At 47.5% G+C, this 25,648-nt stretch overlaps 1 protein-coding gene across 1 annotated transcript in view; it reads left to right on the top strand.

The window, feature by feature from the left end:
• LOC147712654 (suppressor of tumorigenicity 7 protein homolog) overlaps positions 1 to 25,648 on the top strand; it is a 1,198,755-nt gene that overhangs the window by 94,880 nt on the left and 1,078,227 nt on the right. The window contains exons 3-4 of the mRNA XM_086923345.1: positions 5,726 to 5,888; positions 6,549 to 6,603. Coding sequence (XP_086779471.1) covers positions 5,726 to 5,888; positions 6,549 to 6,603 — 218 coding nt within the window. The remainder of the gene's footprint in view (positions 1 to 5,725; positions 5,889 to 6,548; positions 6,604 to 25,648) is intronic.

Below are 25,648 nucleotides of genomic sequence, written 5' to 3' on the forward strand. Positions count from 1 at the left end.
CCATTCATCTACTCTTTCTCTCAACCATCCATCCTTTCACTCATCCATCCACGCATCTATCTATTCACCCTTGCACTCATCCATACATCCATCCACCCTTTCACTTATCAATCCTTACATCCATCCTTTCACTCATCCTTACATCCATCCTTTCACTCATTCATCCATGCATCTATCTATCTACCTTTTTAGGCACTCCCTGTCCTCACCCAGTTGCAAGACAATCTGGAATCTGTGCGGCCTCAGTTGCATCTTCATAGCAGCTCCAGTCACAGTTAGACTTCATGATAACTGCATGTAGTGGTTCTTTAGTCATGAGCCTGCAGAGGACATCAGCACCTCATTCTGTGTCACAAGTCTGCAGTGGACATCGTCATCCTGTGTCACAAGTCTGCAGGGATGTTAGCACGTCATCCTGTGTCACGGACCTCTAGTGGACATTAGCACGTTTGAAACTGTATAGTAAGTCACGCCGCCAGTCGCGCACCCCCAAGGGGGCATCTTTCATGCCTTACAATAGAATCTTGCCACAGCAGCTCTTGGCAAAAGTTACAAGTCCGTATATACAGGATTACAACAGCTAGCCCTTATGACACTGCCCTCAGCATTTCATGCCCAGCTTACTGCAGTGGTTAAGCAGAGCCTCCAGGGGTAGTTGGAGGGTGAAGTAAGCTGAAGGTTTACCTCGTTCAGGTCTGGACAGTTCCTTATTGTGGGGCACGATTGTAAGGTGCCTTACAGTATTTACGTATTGGAGAATGGCTCCATTCCTTCAGGCAATTATCCAGTGACTTAACTGAAGGCAACAGCCTGCTGTCCTCCTGAGCCAAGATCCCAGGCTACCTGCTGAACTAATTACGTAAAAAGGTAATACAGAGTCTGAAGTGAGTATGGTGGGATGCACAGGGGAGTGCTGGCATTAGGTGTGATGATCTGTGGGTACTTCTGTTTATATTATTATCATAGTCTGAACCACATCCTCAAATCCCACCAGGTATTACGTCAAGGGCAACGCCTACCAGGCAATAACAGACGAGGGTGTCCAGTGAGCCAACGGACCAGACCTTGTTTCTTTATTATTTTGTCACCTTCCCCCATCCCTTCATTGTGACACAGGCTGGTAGAATTGCGGTCCACGTTGCAGTGAGGGGCATGGTAGGATGAACATGGCTCCCGCTGTGTTCAGGATAACTCAGGTTAGTGCATTCGACACTCCCACTTGGGTTCGCCAACCGTGGTTAACTACACTGCTCGAACTCGCTGTTGTTCCAAATTAGAAGCTTCCCCTCAACCCGGACTCTCACTAGTTCGACCCATCTGGCGGGTCATACGCTAGATGGTATTTTTACGAACGATGATAGGCGCACCATAGAGACTCCCATCCCTCTTACGTGGTCCGACCACCTAGCCGTTCCTTTCAATTTGAATATGTCTGTGGCAGTTGTATCCGGAGGAAACTCATGGGAGATCAGAAGAGACTTCATAGAGGTTAACAATGATACGTTGGCCCCGCTGTTTCCAACGGTCAGTATCTGTCAGAGTTTAGACCCAGATGTGGCTGCTCAGAGCTGGTCGAATGGGCTGGGGAGAGCGATGGACATCTTAGCACCCCCCTAAAGGCACTATGTTGCCAGAAAAAAACCATCAGCCCCCTGGTACTCTAAATGACTTAGAGGGTTGCGGCAGATTTGCAGACAAAAGGAGAGGGCCTGGCTTGCCACGCCCAATGACTTGAAGAAAATACAGCATAAATTAGCGCTTAAGGATTATAAAAAAGCTATAATGGAAGAAAAAAGGAACGACTTTAATAAGATCACTGCTGGGCTGAGATCATCTAGGGAGCTCTTTAAAACCATAAACTCCCTTTCGGTCCCCAAGTCAGCTAACTCTGTGATTGAATCACAGATGTTATGCAACAACATTGTTTACTTTTTCCTAACCAAAATAGCTGATATTCATTCTTCATTGGAAATCCTTAACCAAAAACTGAATAGTGAAGCTGACTCCCATGCCCCCACAGTGCATTCGGATGACACGAACATAGATGGGGGATCCAGCCCTACTCCCCTCTTTTTGAAATTTCCTGAGCTGTCCTGGGAGGAGCTAAATTGCATCTTAGATGCCGCCAAATCTTGCTCTCCTTTGGACCCCTGTCCTCTGAAAATACTAAAGGCCTGCAGAGGTATCCTATTACCATACCTTCTTGAGATTTTAAACCGCGCTATCACGGAGGGAATCTTCCCTCAAGTGTGGAAACTCGCTGTGGTTAAACCCCTTCTCAAGAAGGCCTCTCTGAACCCTGAGGTGCTGAAAAACTTCCGGCCGATTTCGCTTTTACCAGCACCGGCAAAAATTCATGAAGCTCACTTAAATCGGCATTTGACAGCATTTCTGGAAAGGGAGAATCGCGTGGATTCCTCTCAGCATGGATTTCGCGCGTCCCTTAGCACGGAGACTGCCCTTACGGTGGTGGTAAATAATATTAGATCTGAGGTGGACTAGGGCCAAACCACTCTGTTGGTCTTGCTGGATCTAACAGCAGCCTTCGATACCCTTTCCCCATCTATCCTGGTGGATAGACTGAGGGGGATAAGGGTAGGGGGGTAGCGCCCTTAATCTCTTGTCTTCTTTTCTGCACCAGAGACAGCAAAACGTGAAACTTGGCGATTTTATGTCCCCCACCCAGGCGGTGCAATGTGGAGTCCCTCAGGGCTCGGCGCTTAGCCCGGTCCTGTTCAACATTTACGTGACCCCCCCTTGCCAAAATAATAAGAGAATTTGGATATCAGGTGTTATCCTACGCTGATGACACACAGATCATTGTTTCAACAAATCAGTCGGGGCACGACTGTGTTGCAAAATTCAAGACCTGTATGGAATCCGTATCATCATGGATGATAAGGAACTTTCTTAAGCTCAATGGTGAGAAGACCGAGGTGTTGGTAATTGGTAGGAATCAAGATCTGTGGAGTGAGGAGTGGTGGCCCGCCTCCCTGGGCGAATGCCCCCGCCCGGCCAAATTCGTTAAGAATTTAGGCGTAATCATAGATCCTACCCTGTCATTTGACCGACAGGTCAATAAAACGGTTGGCACCTGTTGTACCATCATTCGGACCCTAAAGAAGATAGCCCCTTTTCTATCTCCTGAGGCACGTAAACAATCTACGGTCGCCCTGGTATTATCCAGGATTGACTATTGTAACGCTCTTTACGGCGGTATAAACAAGTAAGAGATCCAAAAATTACAGGTAATCCAGAATGCGGCCGCCAGGCTAGTTTTGAATCTGCCTAGGCGATCGTCAGCAACGGCGGCAAGAAGAGAACTGCACTGGCTGCCCATTCAGGCGAGAATATAATTTAAGATTCTCTGTTTTGCCCACAGTGTGTTCTTTGGATCAGGCCCAGAAGGGGTTAAATCCCTATTGACATCCTACACTCCCAGCAGATGCCTTCGATCTGCCTCGAAAAATCTGCTCATAGTCCCGAGTGTTAACAAGGCGAGATGGGGCGGTAGAGCCTTTTCCTTGTTGGCTCCGAAACTATGAAATTCACTCCCGCCCGAAATTGCTAGACAGCCGTCTCTGACAATTTTCCGTAAACTTATAAAAACATGTCTGTTCTCCCTAGCCTATTAATTCTGATTCTCTCAGTGTCTCCACTCTCTTATGTTCTGCCTCTGGTTTTGTTCTCTGTCTTTTCCATCTGATAGCGCCTTGATGCCCTTGGGGGCTAAGTTCTTTTTGCGCGATATAAATATCTCATTCATTCATTCATTCATTCACTCACTTAGAATCTTGAAGAAATCAGGCACCAAAATCCATTGGAGCCCAACCTTGCAATTTGACTCCTGAGGTCATAAAATTTGGTTACCTTAATCTTCCACCTGATTGTATGTATGGACATTCTTAAAGAATGTCTACAACTAAAGCATGTTCCTCAGCGAATTGGAAAATGTTTGTTTTCTACTGTCGCAGTAAACATGAATCCATTTGATGCAACCGTGAAAAACCTTGTTTGCTACCTTCTTTATCTGCAGACCTCAGGCCTCTATTACACTTCAATACGTCTGCATTTAGCTGCAGTTGCTGCCTATCTACAAAACAGGCAACACTTATCTTTGTTCAAAGTACCAGTTATTAAGGCATTCATGAAAGGCCTTACAAGTGTAATTCCACCTATAGTTCCACCTGCACCCACATGAAATCTCAATATTGTACTTACCAGACTTATGGATCCACTATTTGACCCATTGCATAACTGTCCCCTACAGTTCTTGTCTTGGAAGGTTCTTCTTTTGGTGGCTATTACCTCACTTAGGCGTGTCAGTGAGCTCCAGGCATTAACCTTGGAAGAACCTTTCTTTCAGCTACACAGAGATAGGGAGGTCCTTAAAGCCAACCCAAAATTCCTTCCAAAAGTGGTTTAATCTTTCCACCTCAATCAGTCAGTTGAATTATCCGTTTTCTTTCTGCCACTGGATTCAGTTCCGTAAAAGCTCTTCATACCCTAGGTGTTAAAAAGAGCTCTAATGTATCACATTGACTGAACTAAAGAGTTATGTACAGCTAAACAACTCTTTGTTGCATTTTCACCCCCTCACACTGGAAAGTCCATATCTAAGACAACTACGGTAGATTTCGCAAAAGCCTAAAAACCTGGCTATTTAACATCTAGCCCGCGTACTATCAGTGTTATGATCTCTTTACAAATTTTTCGCACCGGGAAACCCTTTGCGGGTAGCTGTCGCGGGTAATAAATACAATAATAATAATAATAATAATAATAATACAGAAATTTCTAGGTGGATAATTAAATGCATTCAGACATGTTATGTGTTATGCCAAAGCTAAAAGGACTTTGCCTGCACCCCCATGGCACCTTCTACTCGTAAAGTAGTGGCTTCCGTGGCTTTCCTTAGCAATATCCCAATAGCTGACCTGTGTCTGCACCACAAAGGTTTACCAAACATTATTGTGTGGACGTTTTACCATGCAAACAAGCCAATGTTGGGCACGCAGTGCTATGTGCTCTCTTTCAAACAACTGCAGCACCCACGGGCTAGCCACCGCGTTTGGAGAGGGACTGCTTTATAGTCAATGCAGAGCATGTTTATCTACAGCCACACATGCCTCGAACAGAATGTTACTTACCCTGTAAACATCTGTTCTTGGCATATGGTGCAGTAGATTCACATGCACCCAACCTCCTATCCAGACACCTGTGACCCTTTCCTTTACACTAATTAATTTGTATGGGCATCTCTTTACTGCTACTTAGTCTCACTCCATTCTCTCCGGCCTGCGGGAAAACAATCTAATGATGGAGTCAATGCCCATGCGCATTATCACCAAGAGGAGGAGTCACTTTGTCTCGTGACTCGAAGGAGTTCTTAGAAGAAAAACAACTTGTACACATCCGGACCCAACACTAGATGACGGAAGTATGCAGAGTATGTGAATCTATAGCACCACATGCCATGAACACATGCTTACAGGGTAAGTAACATATTTCTTCCCCTGCCCTCTGAACATTCAGTTTTTTTTCTTTTAACTTCGTATGTTTTACTTATGAATGGCAAGGATTGTGTTTCTGTAAGGTTAAATTATAGAATGATAATTTTGTGTGAGATTGAGCAGACGAATAACTTTTTGCTAGACTGCATTTGACCTCATTGTGACTAATTTGTTCAGTATTGAATCTTGTGTGTATTTTTTTGTACTTCCAGATATTTGAGTGGTGGTACTTCCGAAAGTATGGAACATCTTTCATTGAGCAGGTGTCAGTGAGCCACTTAAGGCCATTGATCGGAGGCACTGAGAACAGTCAGGCACCCTCTGCTTTTGTGCCCAGCAGCAGTGAAACAGAGGCGAGCAAACAGAATCTGTCAGGTGACTATTACTGTAGCTTACTGCAGCTTCCTTATGACATGACCCTTCAGGATTTCCCCCTGAACAATGGAAAGGGTGCATGCCTAATACAATTCCATCAACCGGAAGCACACATCAGTCAATGTGTATGAGACCATCTTAAAGAGGAATCTTATAACATTGCAGTTTTATCTTTTCCAGATACTGTTAGGTCACATGATTTGATTAGGCTTACTATATGGCTCTGAGGGCTTCTCAAACCATTGTCTGAATGTACTAGAACTATTAAAGCTACATGACTGCATGTGTGTCTCCAACAGCTGCTTTATTATTAGTCTCTTCAGCACTTCAGTGAGTACGTTGAAAGATTTTACCTTTAGTTGATACATTTCTTTGCCAGTAATCTTTCAACTAAACATTCAATGAGGAATAAATACGAGTTTGGGTACTTGATCTAGCTAACATGGCCTTGCTTGAGTTCTTCCCTTCATTAGTCCAGCAGAGCTTTCATATACACCCCTTTAAAAATCTAGGAGAAACAAAAAGAACTATTCCCAGAGCTCCGCAGTAATTCTGTCCATAGATCTCTTAGCCCCTTCCAAAGGCTAGGAAATAATGAGATTTCAGCAGCATGCAAAAAGGAGGTTTAACGAAATATTGTTTTTGCTTGTCTCCCTTCAGAATGTAAAGTGTGGAGAAACCCTCTGAATCTGTTCAGGGGAGCAGAATACAACAGGTATTACCATTCTTTCAAATGTGTTCTTGCTTTTTAATTCTGCTGCATGTTTAATCCGGGTGCTAGCTTTACGTATGGCTTAGTATGGGTAGCTGTTCGCATGATAAACAATAATGTTTAGAGAGACATGATTGTGTGGTCTAACCTTGCTGTCTTCAGGAATTCCTTTGTGCATGTTATTTTGTAGCAGTGACTAGTATTTTTCCAGCGCTGGAGTTAAATATTAATGGTACATGTAGTCCCGCTTTCTCTTGGCTAATGGGAAATTAGGGCAAGGAGGCGGTGAAGTGCAGATGCTTTTTAAATAAAAAAAAAATGCTTACAAAGGTGCTAAACAACAACCTAGTACATTTCTCTTGCACTCATACGCACGCCCCAATGCCAGCAATCGATTATGTGAACAATATAGATACATATATGGTTATGCATGTATTCCAGTGTCAATAAAAATCTTTTGTTATTTCCTAATAAACAAGGATTCAGGCATATACTCTCTGTAGCCGTGAAGAAATAGAAACCTTCTAAGGGTTTCACTGATACACCTGGTCCTTAAACAAACAAAGAAGAGATTGGCACGGAAGTGGTAATATCAAAAACATTTATTTTTTCACCTCACATGAGTGAGACTGCGTCACACAGTACCCTCAGGCCACTGTATGAGACAGTCTAAGGAGTACAGAGAACATGGGCCTTATATATGCATTTGTTACATAGTCAGCAAAAAACCAAGGGGAGGTCCTGGCACATACAAGCATACTTACTGACTAATATGGGTATACAAAATTTGCTTGCTCAACAAAGTGGGAATGGAGACTAAACTGAACACATCAGTAAGAATAACCTGACAGTTCTATACTAAGAGCAGGTGCATTCTACCAGCTAGGCCTTTCTGTGCATGTGCACGGCTCCGTAAGAGCGAGAAAGCACATGGTGAGCACATGGCTAACTAAAAGGGCTGCCAAGAACAAAATCACTTTCAGCTCAGGCTAACAGCGATTCCTGCAATCTTTAACATCCGGTCTGCGGCAGCCTAAACCTGCTGTACAGACCTGTCAAAATATTCCCTTTTGACACAATGAAAAATCCGGTTTTAAATATTAATAAGTCACCACTAAGTACACCTTGTCACCCACAAAGTAGGGTGTCTCATAGTGGGGCTGGTGTGAAATTATAATAGGCATGTTTCTCCAGTGAATAAGCCGTCAAAAGCGATTTTCACTGGCAGGGCTAAAATTAAATACAGACTGTAACTTTTGGCAGGTCCCGGGTGCAAAAATCATTCCAAGGCTATTTTTAATATTAAGTAAAAATCCAATTTAATGGTAAAGTCTGATTTTCAGTAAATATTAGGAAAACTAACTTTTAGAAAGTTACACTTTACTTGCTTGAACCTCCAGGAGGCTAATTGATGTTAGCCTACTGACAGCTGGTATGTTAGTCCTTGGTCTTAGTGAGGTGTGAAAATTGCTTTCAGAGCAATAACAATGGCCTGGGTCTTGGGCGGGGGTTTTTGTTCAAATCCACAAAAGAGGGCTGCCCCTAGGGTATGTTCCTAAAGGTATCTACAGAGTTAGGGGAGATGCGCTACCATTGAGGGCATCTCATAAAAAGTTAAAGACTGGCCTCACACACCGCCCGGTGTCGTGCTTCATCATCGGCTGCCTCGTCCTCTAAACACTTGGTTTGATAGAGGGCGTGCATACACCTGTAGACATGGATGCACTTCTAAATCTAAGTGATGGCCGTGAGGGAGTGAAAAGTGTAATAAAAACAATTAACCTTGTCCAAACCTTAAATTTATTCAAGCATAAAAGGTATGGTAGTTAAAAGAAGTGATCGGTGGTATGGGACATTATTCTCCCTTCATCGTATAATATAGGGTCGACATGTTTCTGCTTCTATGTTCCCGAAGGGTACATAGCATTTTTCAGGACCAACGGGGTAGGTAACTAAAAAAGTCCACCTTCTGAAACCTAGTGTCAGAGTGTATGGACCTGCCTCTATTGTGCGAAGGGGATGAGAACAGAAATACCCTTCCTGGTGTAGTACCCTAGTAAGTGACTTTGTAGAAAAGGGAACAAAAACACAAAGCAGACATACAAACCAATGTGTGAGTATGTAAAGAACTAGTACATTGTACCATCCATGCAGCGCCATACCTATTGCGCGCGTGGTTTGGTCTTTATGAGACATGTGACAGGTACACGTGTGTCCATGCAGCCAAAAAGAAAGATTATAAAAGGACCTTACCCTAAAGCCTAACCTACATGCTACATGGAAGGGCAGAGGTACTTAGACTTTCTAAAAACAAGAGACCTAACATAGCCATATTGGTAAATGGTTCTAGATTTCAACATTAGTAAAAACTTTTTTTTTTTTTTTAGTTTTTCAAAAAGTTTTATTGAGGAAAATCAGGGCAGACACAATACATCGTGCAATACCTCAGTTCAAGTACCAAGCGTTCAGCAACATGTAGGTAACCTCTTGCAGCAAATTAAACGATCATGAAAGTTGATATCACAGGTCCACAACACAGAGGTCCCTCCCTCACGGGGGAACACACACAAAGCAGCGAAAGCAGTAGGGAACTAAAAAAAAAAAAAGGGCGGAGGTGCCTATGGCAAGGGAGAGAGCAGCCACTGACCAGTGCCGCCCGCCGCTGCGAACTCTGGGCTGGCGGGTAGCGCGGGAGAGGCAGCGCCACTGGGGTGGGAACGGGAAAGAAGATAAGTAACCAGAGGGCCCTAGATGTCAACAGGGACCTGGCAGACATTAAATACAAGAACTCCAATACGAGAGTCTGGCACAGAGAGGCATCCTCCAACCAACTCTCGGCCTTGGGGGCGGGTGGCATCAGTCAAGAGGAATAGAACAGACTTGCTCCAGTTCATCAGGATGCCAGACAGCCCACCAAAGTATATGATCTCCCGGACTAGAGGGCTACGGTTCTTTTGAGGATGGCGGACATATAGAGTAACGTCGTCCGCGTACATTGAGACCAGCAAGGAGCGGGACGAGAAACCAATACCCCTGTGAGTGTGGTGCTGTCGCAGTCTGGCGGCCAGGGGCTCCATCGCGATGGCAAAAAGCATGGGCGATAGCGGACACCCCTGACGTGTGCCACGAGCAATTATAAAAGGGTCGGAGACTTGACCGTTAATGCGGAGACGAGGGATTGGTGTAAAAGAGTTTAACCTTACGCAGAAAGATTTCACTGAAGCCCATACGCAGCAAGATGTAAAATAAAAATGTCAACTCCAGCGTATTGAATGCCTTCGTGGCGTCCAGCAAGGCAGCCACAGCCGGTAGGTTAGGATTAATTTGATGCTACACTGAGAAAATTGTACGAAGGTTATGCGATGTAGCCCTACCGGGAATGAAGCCTGATTGATCGGGGAGAGCAATGGTGGGCATAAGTAAAAGAAGACAGGAGACGATCAATTTAGCAAAGATTTTGTTGTCTTTGTTTATAAGAGAAAGGGGGCGGTATGAGTCTAGAAGCAAGGTTATCATCGCCTCACGCAAGGAAGGCGGGAAGAGACCGCCATCAAAAGAGTCCTTATACATAGCTGCCAGATGCGGTTCCAAGAGATCGGCGAACGTTTTGTAGAACGAGGCCGGCAGGCCATCCAAGCCGGGGGCCTTTATCTTCGGGTAGACTACTGATGGCAACCAGTATTTCCTCCCTGGAAAACGGTTCATCAAGGAATTTACGGTGGTAGTCTTCAACCAGACCAGCGCAATGGAATCGAAATATTGATCAAAATCCTCTTGTGGCAGAGAAGTGCCAACAGAATAGAGTTGTGAATAAAAGTTGAAAAAGCAGGATTTTATGTCCTCCGGGGAGGTATCCTGTCCGGGCTGCCATCACTTAAGGCCGTGACATAGGAAGCGGCTCGCAGTGGGCGTAGGAGGTTGGCTAGGCAAGAGTGCACCCCGGGCGGTCTCCCTCGCCAAAGCGACGCGCCAGACCCTCTCTGCCCAAAAAGGACAGTTCGCGACCAGCCTCATCCGAGAATTCAGTGTGTTTTTGGCGCATTAGCGCCAGCGTCTCTGGACTGGAGTGCGCCACCTGGGCTGCATCCAGATCCTTAATTTCCTCCTCAAGCTTAGCCAAGGTAGTACGAATAGATCGGAGGACGCCGGCCTGTTTGGAAATACATTCACCCCGAATGACGGCCTTAAACCCTTCCCATAAGGTGGAAGCAGATTCCACAGAGCCCACGTTTAAATCAAACTAGTTAGTAATCGCGGTTTGGATGTGCATACAAAAAGCAGATTCCTGGAGGGCGTTATGGGGGAGGCGCCAAGTAAAGGCCCGTCGCGGGGAATGAGGAGGACTGAGACGGATCTGGACTGGCGCGTGATTAGAGAAGGTGCGAGCCATGTGCTCTGCGTCGGTGAGCCAGGACAAAACGTCCGGCGAAGTCTATGTGCGACCAACGGCTCCTCACGGCAGTGAAGCAGGTGCCTTCCCGTGGTTCGAGATGGGAGTGGCGCCAAGCGTCATAAAGAGCGTTATAGGTTAGAATAGATGTGAGAGCTGCAGCTGCACGCGGATGAGACGTCTGGGAACCCGATCGATCCAAAGTCGCAGATAAAGTGACATTAAAATCCCCCCCAAAGTTTCACCGCGGGACCACAGGAGGAGATGAAGTGCTAGATGTGATTAAAAAAAGTCCAAGTCATCGCAGTTGGGGCCGTAGACCTCAGCAATTGTAACGGGCTGAGCTAGTAGTAAACCATGGAGGATCGCATATCTGCCCTCCGGATCAAGGAGTACCCGGGGGTCTGCCAAGGGAGACCCCGCAGTATCAGAATGGAGACACCCCTGGCATACGACATATAGGTGGCGGAGTGAAATTCCGCCCAGTAACAGGATTGGAGTCTGGAGATAGACCCCGGCAATAGGTGCGTCTCCTGTAAGAGATATATATCCACTTTGTGACACTGTAAGGGTGAGCGAATCATTAGGGCCTTGCGGTGATCATTCAGGCCCTGGACGTTCCAGGACTAGCAGACTATGTCAGCCATAAGGGGCAGTTTTAAGTGCAGCACCACGCAGTGCAGGCGGCAAGCCACGCAAATAAGCACAGCGCGCAATATGAATAGGAATAGGAAAGAAAGAGGGCGGCAGCAGGCAGCACAAGTAGGAGGGAGAGCAGGCAACTTGAAACGGCCCTCAGGGGAGTTTCACAAACCGGGCAGTGCGGGTGAGGCGTGCAAGCGTCTAACTAGCTGGTATGGCTCAGAGAGCAAATCACAACGGTGAGCAGTAATAGCGCCACACAGAACAAACCACCGGGGGTGCAGCATATAAGAGGAGGAAGGGACCAGTGGAGCAACATGTTGACCATCAATACATGACAGATGAGCATGAACAGAGCAAATCAGAAAGCACAATGCAGTGTGGCACACAAGACTGAATGAGAAGAACCAAAGAAGTAGGCACAGTACAGTGTCAAGGTCCAAACATATGAATGCATTACTGAACAACAATGTGGCGGTGAACTGAACCCACCTCCTCAATAGAGGAACAAAAAACCCCAATCCCCCCCCACCGCAACCATGCCCTATAATCCCAGACCTAGAAACCCCGCCAACCCGGCACCCACTCCAACCACTCAATCAGGCTGAGTAGTCCACCCGCCCCACCCCGGGAACCCCCAACTAGGAGAGGAGGAAACCATGGAAGAAAAGGTAATCATCCGGTGAGGGCACGGCAGGGCTAGGCGTACACCCCTGCAAAAAAGCAGGGCGGCCAAGCTAAAGATATGACAGACATCATTCAGAAGGAGGGTAAGAGAAACAGTAATGCTTGCACTATTCAATCGTTATCACTGAGACGACCGGCCCCATCAGGCTGAGATGTAGAAGGGGAGGAGCGGGCATCTTTGTCCAGTCTCTTGGCAAACGTCAGGGCCTCTCTGGGATCAGGGAAAACAAGTGTTTTGCTGCCCTGTCGAACCCTTAGTTTCACCGGATAGGCCAGGGAGTTCGAAACCTCGTGTTTCTGAAGAATGCGCTTGGCAGGAAGGAATTCTCTCCAGGCTGCTTAGAAGGTGAGGGTATAGTCCGGGTAAAAGGAGAGTGCGTTACCCTGGTGGGTGATGGTGCCCCTGTCACGTGCGGCACAAAGAATGACGTCCCGATCCCGGTAATTCAAGATCTTGGCGATAATAGGACGTGGAGGCAGCCCTGGGCCGGGACGTGGACCGAGCGAACGATGGGCACGCTCCACAATGAAAACCAGTAAGAGGACGTCACCGAAGATTTCCTTAATCAGCTGTTCCACAAAATCTCCATCCTCGAAATGTTGGTGGACTCCGGAAGACCCGTGATGCAGCGGTTGCTCTGCCGGGAGCGGGACTCCAAATCTTCATTCTTGTCCCGGATAATAGCCAAGATCTTGTCCATCTCTAGTACTTTCTGCTGGTCTTGGGTAGCAGCATCTTCGGCGTCTGACACTTTAGATTCAACGTGGAGTATCAGGTTATCATAGGAGTCGACACTGGCCTTTACTGTGTCCAATCGGGCTGAGAGTTGGTCCAGCTGAGTAGCTATACCCGTCACTGTGGATTTGATGTCCAGCATGATAGCCTTGAGGTTGTCCTCACGATTTGAAGGGGCCTCCATGGTGATAGCGGAGTCGACACCCTCCGAGCCCACACAGTCCTGTTGAGAGGACCTCCGGAGCTCGAAGGCCAACTTGGGGTGTTTTGGGTCATTTTTCCCCACGATGAGAGGCTCCGGCAGCAGAGGAGCGGCCAACACGAGGCGGAATACAGTCAGAAGGAGCCAGAGGCCCGCAGACCCCCAACAGCTGGCAGCAGGAAAGCAGTGAGAGGTAAGTAGGTTCCACTCAGTGCAGCAACCGTAGAATGGAGAAGAGACACCTTGAAAGGCGTGAAAGGCGTGGAGCCCCTGGGATTAATAAGTGGCATGGATGAACGATGACACAACCAGGGCGGGCTCTCCCCAAGGCTCCTGCCTACTGAGGTCGTCAAGCAGGACGCACAACGGGCTGCAGAATAGTATAATACAGGCAACCAGCTCATTCCCACAAGGCCACGATGAGCTGGTCAAATGAGGGCACTGCAACGCCAAAAGTCAATTGGCCCAAAGGAGGAACCAGGGTGGCGACCCAACATGCACCCAGCCGCCAGACCTGGTCACGACACACAGGAGGTAATAATCCAGGCAGGGCGCACCCTGGGAGGCGAGGCCAGGGCAGCGAGGCACGTCCAGGCGCCTGGTGGAGCAGCAGGCAGCAAAACAGGGCCACAGAAGCTCACAAGGGCCACAGCGCCAGTCAGCAGGGGTGCAATAGGTGCAGCAGTGGTGATTTACATGGGCCAGTCGGATGGTGACAGGAGGAGAACAAGCCAGTGGGATTGCAAAGCCGCTAGGCTCCAGCGGCGCCCACTACAGCGGGCCGTACACAGGCCCAGGAGCCATCGGCGCCACAGCAGTACAGATGCCCGATTTTGCAGGTGTAGCCCCCAACCGGAGATCAAGGCCAGGATTAGAGGCAGGCGGGGCACAGAAGGCAGCGGGCAGCGCCCGCGCGGCAGAACAGGCAAACAGCCGTTGGGGGGGGAGCACACCTAACAAAGCAGAAGTAAGCAGGGAGTCGTGGGGGGCCAGCCGCTCACAGCACCGAGCCCGGGTACTTGCGGTGGGCATGTAGAGCGGCTGGAAGGCCACCAAATGCTCAGCTCCTAACCCGCAGCACGCCAGGTCGGGCGGAACAGCCCGCAAGCCTCCAGCCCCGCCCGAAAAACCACAGAGACGGCCCCACTCACCCGCGGGCAGCAGACCAAGTCTCCGTGGTGCTCAGCTGTCGCAGGCAGTCCAGGTAGAGAAGGCCCGACATCGCGGTCCAGAGGCCGTAGGCCTGACGTCCCCAAGCAACAGCACAGCACCGCCGCAGGGTCCGACCGGGAGGTGGCGGCGCGATAGATCAGCGCCTCACTTGCGGGGGAGTCTGGAATCAGCGTCGGAGTGCAGCCAGGGTAAGGATGTTGTCAGGATTTTAACAGGTTATTCAGCTTGGCCGGCAGAGCCCACTCAGAGTGGGGCCATCTTGCAGCTGGCCAAGCCACGCCCCCAAGTAAAAAAACACTCTTTGTTATAAATATGGAAATCCACAAAGGCAGAGATCCAGGTTTTGTGGGGTCATTGCTGAAAGGAACATCCACACATTCATTCATCACCCTTACTGTCTTGCTTTAGTGCTTGCAGCCGCTTTCCCTGAGGCGTCCTCTCGGTCTTCCCGTTGATGGAAACTGAAGGTAGACCCAAGGGTATATATACTATGGTAGAGTGGATAATTGGTTCAGTAACAAGCGTTAAGTGGGTACAGCAGGATAGTTTCCTTTGTCCTTCTACATTGTGCCTGTCCGCCTGGGATTGGGCGTATCCAAACAGGAATATACTGATTGGTCTATATGTGATGTTTCAGAGACGGGGCTCAATTTCGTGCATGCGCGATGCTTAAAATAGCGGGGCGGAATACCCTTGAAGCTAAAGTAGTAGTATTAATCTGCAAATTAAAAATAGGTTCATAGTTCGCTGGTTATAGTTCTAGTTTTGTAAAGCACTTGTATGCGGTCTTAAGAAATAAAACTGGAAAATAGAAGAAGGCACCTTCCAGCAAGCCAGTGTGCAGTGTCTCGCCGCGGTGCATGCGCAGCGGTATAAGTGAAGTGCAGCTTCCCGGTGCAGTAGTCATCGCTCAAGCGCATTTCCTTTATAGTCACTGTATTCGGGAAGAGGAGACATGCCCTGAACAGGACCCTGTTTGTATAATCGCAAAGCTGCTGGTGGCAGTGCGCTTTGGGTTAAATACGACTGTTGCTGTTGATTAAATGCCTCATGTGACCTTTGACTAAAAAAAAGAAGGCATTCATATCCTATATGTGAGATCAAGACGTTAAACCGGTACTCCGGGTATATCATAGTAGTACCCTGTATTTAGACTCTACTCACACAGATGGGGCCCCTGTTTGGTCATAATGTAAATGTACATGAAATTTTCAGTCTGTAGTGTGATTCGTACCGCTGTGTCTGAAACTTAAATTACACACTGTGAACTATGGTGAATGGGTTGCATTCGCATTTCTTGGTCTATTTGAGAGGGATGGTGGTTGATGACTAAAACAATTTCTCTCGTATCTCAGGTATATAAATATTGCACCCTGTATGGGACTATGTTCACTCAGGCTAGACCCCTGTTTAGTCTCAATGTCGGTTCATCAATCACTCAGTTACGGCTTTTAATTGCTGCTTCTGCCAAGAGATGGAGTCGAGACAATCCCACGTCAGAGATGAATCGTGCTCCTTGGCCTTACGAAACTTACTATCATAACCCAACCATTCATTGCCTTCATATGATTCATAGAAATCCATTATGCGCGTCTGATAGCAGGCCAATTCGGTCAACACCTCGGGCCTACGTTCCCCCATGATAGCAGTAAACGTCGCAAATGCCCTGGCCCAATTTGAGATCGTCTCATCCACCCTGAATCCCGCCATTTTTGCACGCCACACATTCGGGTGCCACAAATCTTTCTGACTTTTAACATACTCCACCTCGTGGTGGTCAGTCAACAGAGAAAACATATTTACATATTTATCAGCCCAAATCAACTCTTTTGTGGCCAGCGGAATATGTTGGACCACCTTTTCCCTTCTTGAGGGTATCGCTCCCTCCCTCGCCATTGGCAATGGCTGCTTACCCGAATCCGTAGCTGGTCCCGCTGTCTTTCCAACGCCAGACGCCGGTCGTTCTGAGGGAACCTGTGGGGGGACAAGAGGGAGATTCGCCTTCGCCGCATCTCTCGATTGCCGCAACTGCTTCATTAGTAATCTGGCCTCTTCGGCCGTGTCTCCTGGTGCAATAGCACCTTCAGTATTTTTGCCGAGCCATGCGGCTAACTGGGCGGCCAGCTCCGGAGGCATATCCTCCTCGTTAGTGGGCGTCACTACGACCGGAATCGGTTGGCCTGCGTCCGGGATCGGAACCTGGGTCTCCACTGGACTAACCGGGCTTGCCGGGGGTGACTCGGGAACTGGGGCCTCCCCCCCTGCCGCCCTATTCCTGGCCCTTTTACCTCTCCCAGCGGGGACTACTCCCGGCAATGCTGGGCCGATTACCTTCTTCGGTTTGCCCGAATTGTTCATTGCCGCCATCTGTTTTTTCATGCTCGCCATATCCTTCATTAACATGCGAAGCATCTGGTCAGTCCCTGCCTTCTTTCCGGGCTTCTTGCCAGGCATCGTTGTCGGATATTCGATCCTTGTTGCGTACGAGGTCCTGGATCCGAGGGTACGGAATCGCTGAAAGAGAAACACAAGAATTACAAGTTCTCAAAAATTGCTCCTTGTTCCGTCGAGGGCTCACGTGCAACGAGAGGGTGCAGCTTCCAAGCACAGGAACAAGAGGATGCTTCTTTGGATTGTTGCTCCTTTTATTCCTCTTCGGGAGGGCGTGTACCCTCCTCTGGTGGTACGCCTATGGGGCGTGGCCAATGGTGTAGGTGTCTAGGACAACCCTCCTTGGGCAGGAAAAAAGGCGTGCCCCGGCTATGCCGCTTCGGGCATACCAGCCGAGACACGCCCCCGCCCAAAATGGTTTCCCGGGGGGATCCGGGCCCCCTACCATACGTTCGGGGGGACCGAGTGGTCGCCCCTTTCCATAATTGGTTTCAGTAGTTGTGGGTTTTTCTGGTATGACGCAGTCTTATTCCGTTTGCTAGTTGTAGCCATGGGATTTTATCATTCAGGCCCGTTTGCCAGCTACGCAGTCTGTAGACCCACCGTTGTTCTCAAAGGTGTAACTGTCGGGCGGTGTCTGTTCATGACCTCCAGAACAACCCATTTGAGGTCTTGGTCGCTGTGACCTTTGTCAGTCAAAGGGTGGAACCAGGAACTTCATTAACTTATAAAAGGACCTGCCTTTTAACAAGTAAATGGAAGGTGAGACCTAGAGACGGCAACCCTTTGTTCCCCCGCAATGGTAAGATTTCTACTCTATTATTAACTATGTTGACTATGGATAAGGACCTCAAGTACTTGTTACAGAAAGAAATGTGATATTTGAAAACAATAATGGTGAAAAAACAATAATATAAGCAGCATACTTTTGTTTATGACAAAAGAAACAATGCCAATTTGACCAGGGCAATTAGTGCATAGGCGGATTTAGAAAAGCGATTACTGAGTAGATGGGTTGCAAAAAAAGTTGTGAAGAAAGATTGTGACTATAAAATAGAAAAATAATCAACATTATTTGTCATCCAAACAGTTGATCTTCTCAGCCGATAGAAATTCACAGTCGCCTAGGTCTACATGTACGACCATTTCATTTTGCGAGTCTGGCATGCTTCCATCATAGGGTAACCTCCTTGCACTATGAACCTAGTCAAAGTGTGGGCTACAACTGAGAGGGAGGAGCTCAGGGATGTTTTGTTTATTTGGAAGGGTTATACTAAATACCTTATGCGAGATGGGTGTGTTGAAGGAAGTTAAAAAATGATCAACAAATGTGAGTTAAAACTAGTTAAGAGGTATGCACTACAGTTTATTCAAGCAACCCCCAACCAGGATTAAAATATTGGCTATGACAGACAGGAATTAGATCTGTCATAGAGCGCATTGGTCTTCATGGGTCGACATGTTTCAGTCTAGTACCCTCTTAGGAGGTGTGGCGGCCTTCTCCAGGACCTCATAAATGTTACTGCAGGTGTAGGTAACAAGTGTAACAAAGAAAAAGTACAAGTAAATATATGATCAAATACAAAACCAGTGGTTGGACTGGTGTGCCACTCGGTCAGGGGTCCACTGGTCAGAATTGCCTAAAAAATATATATATAACAATGTTTAAACAAAGATGCTAAAAAACACAGCACAGCATTCATTCCAATAGCAGGTACTTTTCACAGGAAAATCCTGGGACCCGTGATGAATAAATGATAGCATTTATAGAGCGCAACGTTCACTCGAGGAGCATCTTAGCGCGGTTGGAAACTGAGGGCGGGGGCTGTGGTGAGGAAATTAGTAAAAACAGTCAGGTGGAAAGGTCAGATGAGTGATAGCACTAAATGGAGTTACTTGAACATGAGTTCAGACTGAGTCAGTCTCATCTGGGTGGCAAGCTATTACTGGCTTTATTTCCCAGGACTGCCATTGACTTTCCCCCTGTAGATGACAGGTGGAAGGCTGGGGGTGCTAGAAGATTTTCCGAGGATGATCGCAGAAGCCGTTGGGTAATGTATGGTTTAATTCTGGACCTTAGGTATTTGGGTCCGGTATTCCTGAGGGTTCTGAATATGATTACTAGGATTTTGAAGAGAATCGTTTTATGAATGGTAAGCCAGTGGAGGGTTTTGAGTGCCGCTGTGGCAGAGGACCTCCTTGGTCGTTTTAATATCAGCCGGGATGCCGCTGTTTGGACTGTCTGTAGTCTTTTCAGCACTACCTTTTTAGCTTCTGCGTATAGGCTGTTGCAGTAATCCAAGTGAGACAAAATTAGGGCTACTGACACTGTTTTTCTGGCTTTGAAAGGGAGTAGATCCCAAAATAAGTTAGGCTTTTTATCATGTGGAAGCACGCGCCCGCCACCAAGACGGCTTGCTGGTAAAAAGAAAGAGCTATTCAAATCGAATCCCTACATTTCTCACAGTGTCGACTGTGTTTGGAGGTGGTGCCGTCTCAGTCGGCCACCACTGTTTGGCATGAAGATGTTGGATTTCCCAAGCAGCAAGATCTCTGTTTTTTGACTGTTACATTTAAGGTGGTTTTTTTCATCCAGTCCATGACTGCGGATAGACAGTTGTGGAATTTTTCTTTAGCTGCTGTGGAATTTTGATCAAGAGTGAGAATTAGCAACACAGCTGGTCAACATTAATGGGTGGGTCTTCTCATCGACTGAAGAACCAGCCTTCCGGGTTGACCGGTTTGCTATGGGCAAGGGTAGCTATCTCTCAGCTCTCTATGGGGGGAAAAGGGGACTCCGTCCCTCCCGACTCACACACAGACCGTGGTCATGGCATGGCGGAAGGCGACTAAAATGACAGGGTAGGATGCCAGGCTAACCGAACAAACGCCACTCTGGGAAGGAGATTTTTTGAGTGAGGTAAGGCGCCTGAGGGGCTTCCATGGATGGAGCAGTATTGGCATTGATCCCCTGGGAGACATTTGAAAAAAGGTAACAATGATCCCATTTGACAGTCTTCAAACAGAATTTCAAATGTGCATGGTCGAACATTTTAGATACTTACAGCTGAGACATGCACTACATTGCCACCTGAAAACAGGAGACTCGCTTCCAGCATACACACCACTTGAAGATAGACTTCTCCTTAAACCAATGACTGACAAGGCAATATCCCTCACATACAAAACAAGCATTTGCAATGCAATGGTCTCGGCATCATTAAAGGTAGAGCTATTGGCATTGCTCATGACATTTTTTTTCTTTAAATCAAAAATAAATGGGCATTGTCATTAACATTGCCAATACACAGCACTCTGCACTCAACAGCACACAATGCTCTGCACACTTGCTCTGCACACTCACTACTCTGCACCCTCACCACTCTGCCCTCACCACTCTGCCCTCACCACTCTGCCCTCACCACTCTGCCCTCACCACTCTGCCCTCACCACTCTGTCCTCACCACTCTGCCCTCACCACTCTGCCCTCACCACTCTGCCCTCACCACTCTGCCCTCACCACTCTGCACTCACCACTCTGCACTCACCACTCTGCACTCACCACTCTGCACTCACCACTCTGCACTCACCACTCTGCACTCACCACTCTGCACTCACCACTCTGCACTCACCACTCTGCACTCACCACTCTGCACTCACCACTCTGCACTCACCACTCACCACTCTGCACTCACCACTCTGCACTCACCACTCTGCACTCACCACTCTGCACTCACCACTCTGCACTCACCACTCTGCACTCACCACTCTGCACTCACCACTCTGCCCTCACCACTCTGCCCTCACCACTCTGCCCTCACCACTCTGCCCTCACCACTCTGCCCTCACCACTCTGCCCTCACCACTCTGCACTCACCACTCTGCACTCACCACTCTGCACTCACCACTCTGCACTCACCACTCTGCACTCACCACTTATCCACCGTTCCCCTCGCCCCCCACCCACCCCCTCAATTAACTGCGCATGTTGCATACAAACTGCACAGAGCAGACGTACTTTTTCGTCGGGCCAAATGCTTCCATTGTAGCTATGAGTTCGACTTCAGCATGATTGCAAAACGCTAAAATAAGTATAAATTGAAGTGTGCAGATGTCCTGAGGCACTATGGGTGGGGTGTCGAGCACAGCAGGCCCGGGGGCGGATCTAGTCCAAACTTTAAACATAAAAGGCCACTCGCACAACAGGTTGGTTGTATGTGCCTTAAGTGGACAGCGTTAAAATGCAGCCTGCATCCCGCTCTCCTGGGCTTGTGTTGGACACGCCACAAAGGGTCACGGCTATGTGAATATTCGCCATGCCTTTCCCACGCTCAACGCCGTTTTAAATTCTCCCCTAAACTAACTGGCACACGTGGTGCAGAACGTGGGAAAACACAGAAGCCCTTGTTTCACATGGACAAAAGCATTAAATGTGCTGGAGAAATACCTTAACGCATTTTAATGTGACGCAAAATGCTCAAGGGTTTTAAAGAAAAAAAATCCCGATAAGTTTTTAAAGAGAAATTCCCAATAGGCCATACGTTTTCCATGAATTAATATAGTTAGTAAATGTCTAAAATAAATTATTGTGGCTGCAATTTTTTAATTTTTTTTTGGTGTGGGGGCAGATAAGTGAAAGCCCTGCTTAAGCCCAACCTGTTTGCAGTTTTCTTGCGCGGCCGCCCCGGAAGTCAGGCACGGTCGCCTGTGACGGGGGCGGGGCCACGTTCACACCGGAAGAGGAGGCAGGCGGAGTCGTAGCGTCTCGCGGCCCGGGGCTCCTGTGAGCGGTGTAGAGCCCCGGGGCCGCGCCAGCAGGAGGTTGGGCGCCGCGTGCTGAGGTAAGGTAGGTGCACGTGTGTGTATGCTCGTGTGTGTGTGTGTGTATGTATGTGTGCGACGGTGACGGCGGGGGAGGGGGGGGGGCCTCGGTGCAGGGGGAGGGGGGGCCTCGGTGCACTTGTGTGTGTGCGCGCGTGTGTGTATGAGTCAGGGGTGGTGTCTCTGTATGTATGTATGTGTGTGCGTGCATGGGCGCGTGTGTGTGTGTATGCGCATGCGTGTGTGGTGCTTGCACTTCCCAGGAGACAGCGCCTGGCCACAGCGCGCGTTCCAGTTACAAATCGCCTGGAAGGATGCGCGTGGCCAGGACTGTCTCCTGGGAATGATAGTCGCTGACAAAAGATCTCGGCGGAGACGCGCTTCCGCGCGTTGACGCCGAGACCTAAAAACGTATAAATAATACCCCTGACTGTCTGGGACCTTTAGGGGCGGCTTGGGAGTCGGATGTGTGTCTCCTTGAGGATGATGGTTGGGGAGAGGCCCTGCAGAGCCCCAGGGAGATAGCTGTTAAAGCAAAATTTAGGCATATCCACTTGGTATTTTTCACAGGTCATACGCCTCGAGGACAGTACAATATCTCATGGGTCTCTGTCAGTCGGCACAGCGTGTTTCGGGTTGTGGTGAGATAGGAACATTTTTCCATATACTGTGGGCTTGTCCCAAGATTCAGATATTTTGGATGGGTCTGGCCCGAGTCATGACAATGGTAGTGGGGGAGCAGGTCCCAGTAGAGGCGATATGGCTTATCCTCTGGGTGACAGGCGAAATAACATGGCCCAAAGGGGCCACAACATGGCTCGCCTTGGCAGGAGTGGTGACAAAACAGAACATCGCCCGAGCGTGGGGTGCCAGTGTTGCCCCAACAGTAGAATCCTGGGAAAATGATTGGGACTGGTGCCAGCGGGCTGAACAGGCAGTATACCAGAGCAGGGGATGCCCATTTAAATGGGAAAATATATGGGGGGCCTGGGTGAATTATAGAACTGGCAGTTCCCAACATAACTGAGGGTTTTAGACACTTTAAGGAACACGTTGAATGGTTGTATCCCACGTTCAATACCCACTGGCAGGATTGAACTGCGGTATTTGCTATGTCTATGTGTAAGCCAATCCACATACTTTGTATATTGTAATGTCTTCTAACGCAAGAGGTTTTTTTGACTAATAAAAAGAATTTGGAAACAAGTGAGAATTAGTGGAGTGTCATCAGCATACGAGACGGACTCTATGTCAAAGGATACAATCAGGTTAAGCAACGGTATCATGTATAGATGAAAACGTGTTGGGCTTAGGGCAGAGCCCTCTGGGACGCCAGAGAGCAATTGTTTTTCTGTTGATTTGAAGTTGCCTAAGGTTACTATTTAGCTCCTGTTTTCCAGGAAAGAAGTTTGTCAGGCCAAAGCTTTCTGAGAGATGTCACTCTCCGAGAGTCTATCTACCAGGTTGTCATGGGAGACCGTGTCGAATGCAGCAGATAGGTCCAACAGAATCAGTACTGCATTCTTACCTTGATCAAAGGCAAATTTCAAGGTTTCTGATGAGTGTAGCAGCACTGACTCTGTTGAATGACTAGACCTAAAACCCGATTGCTTGGGGTGCAAAATGTTAGCTCCTTGCAGATAGTCATTTAATTGCTTGATGACAAGATTTTCTGCTATTTTGCTTAGACTTGGTAGCAATGAGATGGGTCTGAGGGTTGAGAGAGTTGTCTGGTCTGGTAATTTCTTTTTTTGAAGGGGTTTAAACACAGTGATTTTCCAGTTGTCCGTTCTATCCTGAAAGAGGAGTTAATTATTTGGTTGATGATAGGGTTTATGATGTCAGTGAGTGCATGTAGCATTTTCGGGGGGGCAGGGATCAAGAGGAGAACCTGATTTACATAGTAAAATAGGTTGCCTGGACTGTTCCAAGCTAATCTCCTTGAAACAGTTGAGCCCAGTTCTATTTTCTAGGACACCTCCTTCTGTAGGCGGGGAGTTGCTCTCCTAAAAATCTTTTTTTAGGTGTTTGATTTTTTTGTCGAAATATTCAGCTATCTAGTCACATAAGCTCTGTGACTGCAGAACTTCGCGTTCTAACACTTTTGGGTCGGTGAAAGATTTTACGATGTTAAACATCATTTTCTGATCGGACGTTGCCTGGATGATAAGATAGGAGTACTGTGCCCCCCTTTTTTTATTTTCTGATTTGTTGATGATTGTTTTAGAGCTGCTTTAAAGGTAGTGGGCTCTTCTTATTTTGTAGTTTATCCTCCATATTTATTCCAGTTTTTTACACTGGCCTTGTAGCTCCTTTAGCAGAGGTGTGAACCTGGGGGAGAAGTTTTTGTTGTGGGGACTTTTACTGGGTAGGACGGTTGGCGCAAAGGTGTTGGCTAGTGAGGCCATCAAGTCATTAAACATGTGGGTATCTGTCGAGGGGTCCCCTGTTAGGGTAGGGTTATCTAATTCTGCTTTTGCATACAGGAGAGGTGTTGGTAACATTTTACTACATTTTCGTCTCGTTTTGAGACCAGGTTGACTAGAGTTTTTCCGAGGTTGTTTGGTGGAGCAGTCATTCCTGAAAGGGATAAGCTTGCGTTCCGACCACGTTAAGACTGGTGGAATTGGTACAGAGTCCGTCCTGGGTGTGTCCTGCACAGTTTGTGGGCCCCTCTATCTGTTGGTTCAGTACCAGGGTATTTATGATCTCTCCAGAGTTATTCGTACTTGGGGTGTCAGCTGATTCCAAGTGTATGTTAAAGTCTCCCAAAATGGTGGAGTTGGAGTATCTGACCATTAGGAGCTCATGCTTTCCCCCGTGGTATCAAGGAACTTGAGGCTAGATCCTGGTGGTCTGTATATCAGGGCTCCAGCAAAGGACCCTGAGCTATCTGGTTGGAGACAGAAATCAAGACTTACCGCCTCTTTTAGTTCAGTGATGTCTAATGTGGAGCATTTCAATGTGTTCCTTTATATTATAGCTAGGCACCCCTCTTTGCATAGTTCTACCTTGTCAGTCAGTCAGTCATAATAGCTTTATTTTGATAAAACCCTATCTTAAAAGCTGTAGAACAAGAATAAAAAAGCTATACAATTAAGATCAGAATACATTCTAACAGGTAATCGATGTACCAAAATTGTTTGACTAGCAAAATTCATTAAAAGGCAAGTATTAAATACTAAAAATGACATTTTCAGCATGGAAAAAAGTGCAATTTGCAAAAACCGGGAAACAAATAGCAGCAGAAATATTTAAAAATTAGCATTCAAGGTTCTTAATCTAATTCTTCATGCCCATCTAAGAAATTTTGCCAGACCACAAGCATAGAGGTCCCGTGCATCAGATCTTAAGATGCGTAGTGCAACAGAGTGGCTTCGAGTGCCCAGCTCTTTACAGAGTGGTTTGAGCCAGTGTTCCCTTGGCACTTTGTAGCCTGGACAAGCGAACATGACATGCGCGATTGACTCAAGGGTAGCCTCACAGTTCGGGCAGGAAGCTGATGTTTGATAGGGAGGCTTCCATTGCGCAGTCAGCTCTCGTGTGAGGAGTGAACCTACCCTGAACTCAAAATACAGATCTCTGTCGTATGGTTTTTGTATGACATCTAGGTAAGGTCCTAAGCGAGTAAGGTGCTTGTGTTGCATAAACGCCTCTGTCAGCCTACCTATTTTGGGATTAAGGAGACCCTTCTTTTTGACCCAAGACCAGTACACCTTCTTACGTTCTGCCTTTGATGGAGCATGCCTCTTTAAGATCAAGATCATGCAAAAGTGTTTTTAAATCATTTAACCATTTAATCTTATGCCATCCATCCATACTCATTACTTCGCTTAGCCCCGCTGCATATTTTGACAATTCTGGTGTCCGCCACAGGCGGGCCCACACAGGAGGGGGCGAAGTCTTGCTAAATCTCTGAATGAGTGGCACCCTAGGTCTTGCAATAAGGGCTTAGTGGGGGTCCTCAGGGGGAGCATCATTAGCTCTTTAAATTTTTTTTTTCTGA

This window comes from Lissotriton vulgaris, chromosome 5, assembly GCF_964263255.1.
Source record: "Lissotriton vulgaris chromosome 5, aLisVul1.2, whole genome shotgun sequence".
In the NCBI taxonomy this organism is placed as follows: Eukaryota; Metazoa; Chordata; class Amphibia; order Caudata; family Salamandridae; genus Lissotriton; species Lissotriton vulgaris.